Genomic DNA, 12,399 nt, shown 5'->3' with positions numbered 1-12,399 from the left:
CAAGTCAAAACATGTCACCCTCCATGCAGCATACAAGGACCCCTCGTGATGAGGTGCCTGTTCTGATCGTTGGGGGCGGTCCTTCGGGGCTGCTGCTAGCCTTTATCCTGGCCCAGCTCGATGGTAAACAGAGTTGAAGCTTTGTGCTCAGAATAGGGACGAAATATTGAATACCAGGCTGACATCTGCCCAGTTCAAACACTTATAATTGAAAGATATCAGACAAGACTGGCTGCTCCAAAGGCGCACGCGCTGTCTCCGCGATCGCTTGAAATTTGTCGCCAGTTTGGTCTCGACGTGAATGAAATCCGTAACTTGGGTACTTCTCGTCGTGATGCATATTGGGTCAATTTCATCACCAATCTCAGCGGAATACTGGTCGGTCGCCTTCCATATGAGCGAATGGACCCTGAGGTGCTTGATGCCACTCCAACGGTACTACTCTCTTTAATATAAAGCCTTCTAACATTGCAACCTGTGAAGTACAATTTAGCTGGCAACAGCATTTAGTAATCATATTCGCTCTAACTAACCAATGTTGATAGATGATTCATAATATTCCTCAACCGGCTTTCGAAGACTTTGTGGCTAAAAGACTGGCGCAAATGCCCTTGAATGAAATCCGAAAGAGTCACTCTTTCGTCCGCCTACAAGAGGTATTTCTTCCTATACGAAAATGTCTATGGGGGAATTCTGACTCACAGCCCGGTAGTTTGATGACTACGTTCTCACGACAGTTGAAGACCGCACCTCGGGTCAAGAGTACGTTGTCAAATCCAAACATGTGGTCGCTTGTGACGGCGCCAGGAGTGCTGTTAGGAAGTTTCTGGGTGTTGATAGTGAGGGAGAGGACTCTTGTAAGTCACATCTGGTACGTTTGATACATTTGGTGAGGTGCCACTAACAAAATAAGATGAAACAATGATGACCATTCACTTCAACGCGGACTTACGTCCCATCCTCGGGGACCGTGTCGGTATGCTCCACTGGGTCATGGATCCCGAAGTATCTGGCTTCATCATCGGCTATGATCTCTCTGGAAACCAAGTCTTGATCTGCAACTTTGACGTAAGTCCGTTCTCGCAATTTGTAACATAAGGCTTTCACAGCCACTGACGGGACTCCCTGCAGCCGAAGAAGCACCCACTAGACTCCTGGGATGAAGATCTTTGCCGCAAAACCGTAAATGCGGCCATTGGCAGGGAAATTCAATACGATGTACTTTCGTATAGACCCTGGATACTCAGCCGCAAAGTAGCCAAAAGCTACCAGGTCAATCGAGTTTTCCTGTAAGTTATATATTATATTACCCTAGCATCTTACCCATGTGCCGCAATAATTCACTAACTACCATGAAATTCATGCTAGAGCTGGGGATGCCGCTCATTCCTTTCCTCCAACAGGGGGCTTGGGACTCAATTCTGGATTGGGCGACGTGCACAACCTAGCGTACAAATTAGCCGCCGTCCACAAAGGCTGGGGTGGCAGTAATTTGCTCGAAACCTACACTGTTGATCGGCGACAGGTTGCACTTGTGAATTCGCAGCAAAGCGTTAAAAATGGGCTTCAGATTTTCGGCCTCCTCAAAGCCCTAGGCACTACCGATGAAGACGTCGAGGTGGCACGGCAGAACCTCCACCGCAACATCCAAGACCCCCAAGCGATGGTAGCAATCAATCAGGGGATCGAGGGACAGAGAGAGCACTTTGATAATCTTGGACTTCACATAGGATACATATATGGTGACACGAAAATCCCGGACAATGCATCTGTCTTCCATCCAGTGTGTATTCCAGGTGCGCGCTTACCTCATACTTGGATCCGAATTGTTACTCCGTCACAACGCTCCTTGCCTGCTATTGACTCTTCATACGTTTGGGAGTTTTCCGAGGAACAAATCAAGCAGAAGCAGTACTCGACACTAGACTTATGTGGCCCAGACGCTTTCACCGTTTTGGTGGATCGGCCGTGGGCAAACAAGTGGGACCTGCACATTCAAGAAATGCGAAAGTCATTGCCAGCGGGAGTGGCGGAATCATTAAAAATGAAAATTTCCGTTATTGGGGTGGACTTTGAGCTGGAGGATGGGCAACAATCCGAGCAATGGATGGGTATAATGGGACTAAAGGAAGGCCAGGCAACGTTAGTTCGACCAGACCAGCACATCCTTGCTTGTTTTGACTCTGCCAATGTCCAAACTTGCGAGATCCTTGAGGCTCTCCACGGCCACCTTGCTTGGTAAAGCCAATCTTATAGCTAACTAGTTAACTAGTTGGTGTACTGTGAGTCGTGTGGCTTCATACTCTGTCAGAAACGAGATAGAGTAGCGCTCATCTAAGCCCGGTGAACACAATACCGAATCCTCTATTGTCGTATACCAGTCGGTGTGTTTTAGGTGTGGCAATATACATCAATCAGGATAAAGAAAGGTGGTTAAGAAAGATACGAAGGCAGCAATGCACCGAAGATCTAACGAGTAGATATACTTCGTATTAATTCCTGCAGACTAGACACCGTACAGGCAGTGAAGCTATTCACTTCAGTCAAATTACTACAAACTCAACAGGCGCAGTAATCAATGATAAAAACAACCCCGTTCCATGCTACTGCGCTATGGAAGAGCCCAACTAAAATTCCAATTAGATGACATACCGTATACAAAGATAGCCTATGGTATAACCCAGTCCTTTATATTCAAACCACCCATACTCGATTTAAGCGTCTCACGACGAAGTCATCAGATTAGGGTTAAATCACAAATCTTATACCTTCGATGAACTCACCATGAGATCAGCCCAAGAACTTTTATTATCACTACTTTGAACATGCTCTGCTCATAGGAGTTTCCTGTTTTCATAATCCATTTCCTATCGATCATGCCTGAAAAGCATAATATTTACGCCCAGGAGCTGGGGATAAATCTCAACTCCGCCGACGATACCGAGTACTTCAAATGGTTTCTTGCCTGTTTGCTATTCGGGAAGCCAGTCCAACAAGGTGTAGCAAAACACGCATTTTCCAAGCTCATGGACGATGGTATCACATCGCCTGAGGCAATCCAGGAGGCTGGGTGGGATAGACTTGTGGAGATTCTTGACGAGGGCCATTACGTCCGCTATGACTACTCAACAGCTACCAGGTTGCTCGACATGTCTGCTGCACTGAAAGAGAATTACGGCACCTTCGGTAATTTACTCCAGGGCTGTGCGACAACAGAGGAAGTATCGAGACGCTTGCAGCAGTTTAAAGGAGTAGGCCCAAAGACCGCGGAAATCTTCTTGCGTGATATGGCTCCCGTTCTGAAGAAGGGCTAGCATTCGTTGCATTTCAGCTCATTGTAATGGATTTATACCCGGAACATGCTATCTGTCCTGCTTCCAGGCTCTATATGTCACTTATAGTTATTACGAACCCTTGGATATAACACTAGGGAAAAGGCGCCATCCAGGTGAGGGCATTTTCTACCTCATCCTTGCAAGTGATCAGATAATGATATATTTTGTTCATGCTTTTGTCCGGCTCAGAGCCAGTTTGATATCAATTCGCTTTTGCCTTGGTTTTAAGTGCAATATGCTAATACATGGGAGGAATCTAATCCTCATGCTCCTCGCCTGGCCCAGGCCAATCCTCCCATCCATCTTCCCACATCTTCCCTATTTTCTCGTTCTTTTCCGCCGTTGACAGCTTTTTATTCTTCATGACTCTTTCCCACCTTTTCATATCAGCGTCGTCTAGCAAGCACTCATCCAATAACACCGTAACCGCATGTGGATCCAGCCCTTCGCCAATGAATACCAGTTCCTGGCGCCTATCGCCCCATTTGCCTTGAAAATCCCTTTCGATGGACTCTCGAACGTCCTTGTCCTCTGGCCAGGCCTCGTCTGGGACTTCTGCAAACCATGGGCCGCCACATCCCACTGTAAGCATCCCACCAGCCTGGCTCCATTCCCCGAATTGCATTGGGCGAGTAGCTAGCCAAAAGAAGCCCTTGGAGCGCAATAATGGGCCAAAGGCCGGGTGAGAACGCTTGTTGGCCAAGATGACAGCCTCATCCGGCTGCTCAAAATCATCAAAGTCGTCCAGATCTTCGGAATCTTCCATATCTTCATCTCCGTCTTCGTCTTCGTCATCTTCCCCTTCCTCTTCGCCATCATCATGTGCGTGCTGCGAGGACTGAAGGACGATAAACTTATCATGCAAGAGTGAAAAAAGGCGTCGCGGATGAAATGGTCTTCGCGCGGAATAAACAAAGTTATTAATTCCATACCTGCCAAAGTTAATCCACGAACACGTTGCTAGTCATACAGTGGATAAGCACATACTCCAAAGTTTCAGGCTTAGGTGCCATCCTCTTCCCCAAGCCTGTATTTTGCACCGTCATCTCATGCAGGCTTCTCAACCATCCAGCCCCCGAAGCAGCTTTGAGGAAATTAAACCTGCCTGTCCCGATGATTTCCCTCACATCAACCCGCGAGTACGAGCTTTCCAACACCTTGGCGTCTGGGTTCAGCAATCCAATAAGCCGCCGGATTTTGGCCGTTGTATCCTCACTGACTGTCTCTATCTTGTTGACGATCACGACATCGGCAAACTCAATCTGGTCAACCATCAGATCTGAAATCGTACGCTCATCCTCTGGGACAATTTCCTCTGAGCCGTAACGGTCAGAGAGGAACTCTGTTGTGTCGAAATTAGCAAGTAAATTGAATGCGTCAATGACGGTGACGGTCGTATCTAATTTCGCCAGAGTATGCAGCCCGCCCATATTCACACTGGCTCAAACAATTAGCCGCCTCCTACATGCCCAGCGAGTAGGATAACTCAACGTACATCTCGGTCAATATCCGTTTACTTTCTTCATCGCCGCCGTCCTCGTCCATGAATTGCTCTTCCGCATCCAGCATGGCCTTGCTAAACTCGGCAGTGAATGTCTCCGCCACTTGCAGGGGCTCGCTAATTCCTGTACTCTCGATAACGACATAATCCACCCCCCGTTGTTTCGTAAGACGTGCCAGCTCAGCGAGTAGGTCCCCGCGAAGCGTGCAGCAGATACACCCGTTTTGCAACTGGATCAGCTTTTCCTTTGTCTGTGACACCTTGTGGTTCGTAAGCAGGGTGGCGTCGATATTGAGCCTGTTCGGTATCGTGTCAAATCAGCACGGGATGCCACTGCAGGGTAAAAGATCATGGTGGCGACATACGTGCTCATATCATTGACAATGACGGCGATTCTAAGCCCATGGTCCTGGGACTTGAGAATGTGTTCGAGGAGGGTCGTTTTCCCGCTTCCCTACTCCCGTAAAAATCAGTCTCCATGTTCAATGTGCACGCGGGCGCTGGGAGTAGGCACCAGAAACCCCGAGAGGAGAGTCACTGGCAGCTGCCTGGTCTCTAACTCCTTCGCAATCATCTTGCTCTTCTCCTGTAACAAGCGCCAGTTGATGGATTCTGTAAAAAGTCGAAATCGTCTGTTAACACATCTCCGGGCTCCAACTCCTTTTATACACAGTCAGCTTTTCCCCCAAGGTTGCTCCTCTCAATAATGAGATATCTGGTTACATCCTGCCAGATCTCTGCGGTTTACTGGGGGTATACTCGAGAAATTACAAAAGCCCTAATCTTATTTGTGGAATGGCGATCTCCAAGGTACCTCCTGTCGCGCATGTATTTCCAAGGTCCTCACAACACTCCAAAGTCACGATCACCCTACTTCTGGAACTCCTTACTGGATGTTCTCATCTAGATGTTTTAATTAGCTTGCTGATCGCGGTATAACAGCAGATTATAAACGAAACCAACAACCAAGTATAATTGACAAGTAGGTCACAAGGAAATTCAATGTAGGGCTCAAATATTAGGAGGTTAAAATCACATAGTCAACTTCAGGAGGAGGGATGGGTGCAAAAGGACGTGCATATATGGCAAAGCAGCTCCATGAGCAGGCATTGTCACCAAGACTCAGCGCGGGAATATAAGCCTTAGTAGCTGAGACCCCAGCGAGGGGCATTAATGATGATGCCCGCCAAGCAGCCGGAAATGATACCAGTAGCGGGGAGGGTCAGTATCCAGCCAAAGTAGATCCAGGCCACCATGCGCCAGTTAATAGTTCTCCAGGTCCCGTTGCAGAGACCGACGCCGACAGTAGCGCCAGTGATACATTGCGTCGTGGAGATAGGCAGCTCTGGAATGTTGTTATTATCATGCAAACATGCGCTAGTCGAACTGTATGCCAAAACTTACTGAGTCTCGTCGCGACAATAATTGTAATAGCGGAGCCCAACTCCATCGTAAAACCGCGAGAGGGAGAGTGAAGAGTAATACGGTTACCCAGGTTGCGCATGATATTGTAGCCATAAGTCCACAGACCAATGACAAGAGAAATGCCTCCGAAGGCCCTGTGGAACGGGTATTAGCAGTGAACAGAAATTAGAAAATGAACGACACCTACAAGATCCAGTAAGGAACGGGGCTCTTAGATGAAAGTTCATTGGTAGACCAGATGTAGTAGATAGTTGCGTAAGGTCCGACGGCACTATAAAATTGATTAGTGGCCAGCACGCGGGAGAGTAATAGTGGAAAACATACTTGGAAAGATCGTTGGCACCATGGGTGAATGATGCAGTGGAGGCAGTCAGAACCTGAAGGAAGGAGAACATAAACTCGGCTCGGTTCTCGAAATGCGTTGCGTGGGCATGGACCATTTCGATATCACCAGTCAGGAGGTTCCTCTTGTTCTGGATGCTAATGATGTCCTGCTCAATACCGCGAAAGAAGAGTCGCTTGACCTGCCAGAATAGCACAGCCGGGTGGAATGTACCGCCCTCTGGCCGAGGTCCAGAGATTTGGAAATTCCCCGGCTCCGACTTTGTAGCAGCAGTAACTTGAGTCTGTTCCTTGGGCTCCTGAGACGATGGATCTTCATCAGGCTTATTGAAGTCGCCCTCGCTCTCCACATCCCCAGTTGCGGTGCGCTCGGCCTGGAGCTCATCCATGGTCTTGTGGCCGCGGTAGTAATTTTCAATCGCCTCGACACCATCGGGGCGAGGCGGAACCTCCCCACGGCGCAATAGTAGAGGACCAAGTGGCAGATGAAACCATGTCAGCTCCCAATCATCTTTAATCACCTTGCGGTACAGCCAGGGGACCAAAAATAGACCAGACAGTAGAGCCATAGCAGCCCCAACACCAACAATAACGCCAGCAGTCTCTGCGTTCGTGAGGGAAATTCTGCTGGACCCACCCTTCCACACGATCAGCACTATTGAGAGCATTAGCCATAGCAGTTGAACGTGAAAACAATATGGTACGTACATGCGAGGAGCGTGCAGGTGATGAAAAAGTATAGAGGCACGGTGAACAGGGCCCTCATGGCTGGATTCTTTCGAAGCAACACTGCGTACTTGGTAAAGAGGAAGATGATGGCGCCAAATACGCCAGACATCAGAGGCGCAATAACCCATGCCAAAAATACCTGCACGACCCCGGAGTTGATGTCTCCTCCCCACCACTTGATTCCATTTCCACCAAGAAGCGCAATCCCCATGCCAATCACACCTCCCATGATGGAATGGGTGGTAGAAACAGGGAGACCGATTCTAGTAGCAAAGGTAAGGTATAAGGAAGAAGACACCAGCGCGCAGGTCATTCCCAACATGAGAAGGGCTGGGTTATCCTCAAACCGATTCACATCCACAACCTTTGTGCGAATTGTGTCGGCAACTCGCGCCCCCACACCAATACTACACATCAAAAGGTCAGTCTTGTTCCACTTTGGACATGCCACGACCTGTGACAAGACTTACCCTCCACTGAACTCCATAAGAGTAGCAAGGATCATTGCCTGCCAATACTTCACGGACCGCGACGACACCGATGTTGCCCAGGAGTTGGCGACATCGTTGGCACCAATATTCCATGCGTCCAGGAACGCAAATATGGTGCCAATGGCAAAAATGTAGTCAAACTGGTGAAGGACCATAGTTCCCGCTCAAGACAAGTCTTTGGGGGATGGAAGTAAAAAGATCTTCAGGTCTGACTTTCTCGAAGCTGCCAGGGATAGGAGCAGTCAAATCGCTGGGATCACAACTATATATGCCTGTCATACGACGGGCAACGGGGTCATCGATCTCGTTTCGCTCGCTCAAGTATACCCAATCAGCGGGAATGAGCACAGCCCGTAACTCTCCTTGGTCGACATGAAGTCCCATGGCACTACCTAGGTACGATGATGCCTCGAGTTCCGGAGGTCTTGGCGTTAGCGCGGCATCTACGGCCAAGGCTTCCAAGAGCACCGGAGTGTCTTGGGAGCGGCGGAGAAGCTCTGTTCACAATATCCCGGGGCCAATGAAACAGACGGGATGGAGAACGTGTTCCGGAGAAGCATGGAGGCCACCACATGTCGCATCCAAGAACTGTGCTCTCCAGGAAGGGACCAATATATCCAAGTCGGGAAGTTCTTGGTTCCTTCGTCTCTGCCGTCATGTCGACAACGCCCGAGTACGTACCTTGGCCGTGAACCAAGACACTTGAAAGGACATCATTCAACCCAATCGGTGAGCTGCACTGATTCATGCGCCTCGAGGAGTTGTCTTGATTCCCTCCAACGCGGAGCCTTCGAAAGGGGACGTTCAAATATCTCGCTCAGGAGATCAGGAAAGCCTTGAATCCTGCGTGTCTAGTCGTACAACCCAACTTCATGGTATCCCGCTAAACCCGTCGTTAGGTTTAAAACAGGTTGGGCACAATGCATGCAGTGAGAAAGAGAGAAAACGCGGCCAATAGTAGATAAACCCCCCGAGACTCCTTTCTCAGAAGGGCCTATAATTGGATGATCATGGTTGCAAAGTGTTCGTAAAATCTAGAAGCCTCTTAATTGGCAGAGTAGCATTGCAAGTTTGCTTCGATCCTGTAATCTCCTGATGCAGAAGACCGATGTATTCAACCGCGGACTCGATCAGCTCCACCTAAACAAGCAGCGAACCATCCGCTTGAGTCCGAGTGTCGAAGGTGCTACTGAAGGGATCGCTTGTGTACCTTTGCTGCCACTCACTCCTTTTCCTGCTCGGTTATCGTCTGTCAGTTCAGTAATCGCACCATCTGCTTCGTCGCTGCCTTCATGTGATCCCGTTGATTCTTTATGCGTGTCATTTGCACTGGAACTCGGCTGGACTAGTGGGAGTCGTGACGAGCACTCATACTGAAGTAAACACGAGTTAACACCAAGACCAATTTCTGGCGCTTGAGAAAACTGTCTACATCAGCTCCCTTTGGTTTGGATCTCGATCAGCTTTTGTTTTAGATCCAACCGACTTGATGTTCTTCTCGTGACGAGGGGGGGATATGGCGAGATGATCCATGCTGCGGCTCTTGCGACATGACTATCATTGATTTTACCCTTGCTCTGCGTCTGCCCACTTTATTCCACTTCCCGGTTACTGTTTGATAGAAGCTGCGGGGCCGGAGGAATATATACAGATTCTCTGCCCAACTCTTGTTTTTTTAGTACCTAAAAAGGTGCGCTGCTGTCGAGATCCAGGAATCCTTAGTTCGTTCACTAGTTCGACCATTGACTGGATTTAGCTACAGATTTATGGCCTCCTTGAGTTGTAGAAAATCTTTTGTATAATATTTGAGAGTCCTGAATCACGAAAATTCTCGTTCAGCACTGGCTCAGTAGTTAGGAGCTATCTTCACTGATAATTTCGACAGATTCAGGCTAGATGGCCTCAAACACATGTCCAAATGAACCGAATCGACCTAAGCCAGGAGAACAAGAGGATAGCAATATCGGTATGCCGTAGAATATCTGTATACCTATGAATTCCTTCATAATTGTTTCAGGCCGATAATCCTGCCTCCTGCAGTGTAAGTATTGAGATAGCTTCTGTTTTAAGTCGTTCAAATGGAAATTATATATGTCCCTCATGCGGTCTACCCAAATTTACCCACAACACGATTTCAAAGCTAGGTCAGAGTCATCACAGCTGTATGGTCGCGCAGATGGGCAAGTTGGATCTTTTGGACCCTTCCCCGGTATATCCGCTGCAGTGTTTCGCCATTCGAGTCTGCATATTCGAACAGGACCGATGCATCACAGTGGAGATACTCTGTTTTTCTCCACCGAATATACTGACTGACAATCATTGTTGATTTTTTCCCCCTGCCGAGCACACTATGCATGTACACTTTCACTAGGGGTTAGAGAGCAATCTACCTAGAGAAAGCTTATACTATATATTAGTATTCTGAGCTTCACCAAACCTCTGAAGCAGGGGAGTAGTATTGCGCCCAATTGGGATACTAAGCTATGCAAGTTCCTCTACAGAACACACTGCTGACCAAAAAAATCAATACCGGGACAATATATTTCTCAAGGAATATGAATATGAACTTATGCAAAGATTTGCTACTATTATCGCGAAAGGGGTCAAAGATCAAGGTCAGATAATGAAACCTATTTAAGTTACGTGGCTGACCCAACGCATATATGAAAAGCCTGATATAATATTCGAGAGCAACACGAATAGCAGATCCTTCCTGAATGACTATCGTGCATACTTGAGTTGTTGAACTTGAAGAATCGGTTCGAACGGATATCCATCAACCACCTAAGCCCTGGTCGAGTGGAGCGCAAAGAGGTCTTAGGTCGAGAATATTGGCTTCTTTTGGAGAATCTGCTCGAACACCTGGAGCGCTGTCTCCGGTTCTACAATAATTAGCATCCGTCCACGAATTTCTTCAGGATAAGCAACTAACGGTAGTAAGGAACCTCATGCCCCGCTCCATACACCTTCAAGAAGGAAAAGTTGTCCACATTCTTGAACATGCCCTTTTCGGTACCGTTAACTGTGTAGGGCGCCAGGTCCTTTCCGCGGAATACAGAATGGCCTGGGAAGTCAACGGCGTTGGCAACTTCGTAATTCCCAAGCCAGTTGCAGATCCAGTCGGCGTCTCCGGCCCAGACGAGAACATTAATGCCAGACTGGACCACGCCGGAGAGGGTGGAGAGGAAAGATCGAGGGTCTATATTTGTCAGTTTGGTCATTGCCATAACTAGGAGTGGACTGGAACTTACTATCCCCTGTTGACGCAAACTTATAATACGGCTCATTCGGACATTCCTGGTACCTGGTTTGCGCGCCAATAGCTTTGACAACATCTGAATTAGCGAGATAGGTTGCGTATGTTGACGGAGGGTAAGGGTCGTTCGCTGGCTGCCGGATATCGTACACATCCCAATCCCCGGAGCTGCTGATGGGCCCTTCGATGCTATTATAGCAGACATCATTTGCATTTTCACAGGCCCTATTAGTGCCTGTCCTGGCGCATCTCTGAAGAGCAGGAAGGCATTGGCTATTATAGGCACTTAGATATCCAGCGCGGTCCGATGAGGAGATGAGCTGCTTGTACGAGTTATTGTAGCTGAAATCGATATACGCCTTTTGTTGAATGGTCGCATCGATCCAACCATTGTTCACGCCGAGGGCAACCAGGTTGATATTTTCGCCGGATACAGTTCCGGCTTTGATCGCCGTGTTCTGTTCCTGGATGTAAGAGGCAAATTCTGGACCATAATGGCCACCATAGGACTGTTTGAATTAGTCTCCATATACTTTACTAGTCGAACGGCAGGAAGTTACCTCGGTAAATATAGCGAAATCACGGCTCTCATACTCTGGAAACTGCGCGTAGAATGCTTGCAGTAACGTCCAGATATACGGGGCCGCAGTCACCGTGCTAGTAACATTGTCCGTGCCGTAGGAGAAGCCCACCCCAATGGGCTGGTCCACGTATAACATGTTGGCGTAGTTATTCCAGCTGTACTCGTTCAACGAGGGGGTGTCTTGCCCGTTGATAAAGTGACACGGCCCGTTTTCCTGAAACAGACCGATCATGGAGGAGCATCCAGGGCCGCCATTAAACCAGGCGGCTAGAGGAGCTTGCTGGGGGTTGTTTCGGGCCTCAAAGAACCTATTCTACTTAGACAATTACCATCGTTTGCAGGATGGCACTTACCAGAACCACATGTTCATGTTATCTCCAACCGAGAGATATCCCGAGTATTGATTGACCCCTGCAGTGGTCTCGCAGATACCAGAGTTCTTGACAAACTCCATCTTGGCTGCGGTAGCGGCATGTTGAAAGACGGTGTACTTAACACCATTCTTGATGACAGACGAAACGCTGTCGTGAACAGTACTGGCAGGGATAGCTTGAACTCCTGCTACTAGCAAAGGTAATATCCAACTCTGATGCCGCATTTTGTCACTCTCGGAATAGGTTTTGTTATGGAGGGAGGAAATAGTAGTTGTTTGAGTCTGTCTGGCCACCATAGGAAAGCCCTGTTCTTAAAACTGTCTACGGAGTACACATTGCGAAACTAGGATGACAGATACCTTT

The 12,399-nt window shown here is 48.2% G+C and overlaps 4 protein-coding genes across 4 annotated transcripts; 2 read left to right on the top strand and 2 right to left on the bottom strand.

Annotated features, from left to right (window-relative positions):
• Positions 1–23: 23 nt before the first annotated feature.
• On the top strand, positions 24–2,373 carry P175DRAFT_0477846 (uncharacterized protein; the record flags this gene model as incomplete). Its single annotated transcript, XM_040895335.1, has 7 exons — positions 24–123; positions 194–435; positions 546–656; positions 713–857; positions 914–1,068; positions 1,132–1,289; positions 1,369–2,373. 7 exons carry the CDS (start codon positions 24–26, stop codon positions 2,240–2,242), a joined length of 1,785 nt encoding a protein of 594 aa, XP_040753407.1. The 3' UTR covers positions 2,243–2,373.
• Positions 2,374–2,876: 503 nt separating this feature from the next.
• P175DRAFT_0492622 (uncharacterized protein) lies at positions 2,877–3,314 on the top strand (the record flags this gene model as incomplete). The annotated part of the gene is made up of 1 exon (XM_040895904.1): positions 2,877–3,314. The coding sequence occupies one exon, from the start codon at positions 2,877–2,879 to the stop codon at positions 3,312–3,314; it is 438 nt and encodes a 145-aa protein (XP_040753406.1).
• Positions 3,315–3,591: 277 nt separating this feature from the next.
• Positions 3,592–7,978, bottom strand: P175DRAFT_0516025 (uncharacterized protein; the record flags this gene model as incomplete). Its single annotated transcript, XM_040898888.1, has 12 exons — positions 3,592–4,267; positions 4,323–4,776; positions 4,853–5,133; positions 5,202–5,290; positions 5,351–5,422; positions 5,596–5,639; positions 5,993–6,181; positions 6,241–6,395; positions 6,449–6,532; positions 6,559–7,258; positions 7,312–7,739; positions 7,803–7,978. The coding sequence occupies 12 exons, from the start codon at positions 7,976–7,978 to the stop codon at positions 3,592–3,594; spliced, it is 3,348 nt and encodes a 1,115-aa protein (XP_040753405.1).
• A 2,662-nt stretch (positions 7,979–10,640) lies between these two features.
• cp6 (putative carboxypeptidase S1) lies at positions 10,641–12,260 on the bottom strand (the record flags this gene model as incomplete). The annotated part of the gene is made up of 5 exons (XM_040893773.1): positions 10,641–10,705; positions 10,756–11,022; positions 11,075–11,588; positions 11,640–11,970; positions 12,016–12,260. The coding sequence occupies 5 exons, from the start codon at positions 12,258–12,260 to the stop codon at positions 10,641–10,643; spliced, it is 1,422 nt and encodes a 473-aa protein (XP_040753404.1).
• Between the last annotated feature and the right edge of the window lie 139 nt (positions 12,261–12,399).

The sequence above is a fragment of the Aspergillus ochraceoroseus genome (genome assembly GCF_002846915.1).
Source record: "Aspergillus ochraceoroseus IBT 24754 chromosome Unknown P175scaffold_3, whole genome shotgun sequence".
Taxonomy (NCBI): Eukaryota; Fungi; Ascomycota; class Eurotiomycetes; order Eurotiales; family Aspergillaceae; genus Aspergillus; species Aspergillus ochraceoroseus.
Note: the sequence above shows the minus strand (reverse complement) of the source record. Positions and strands in the feature narration are given on the sequence as shown.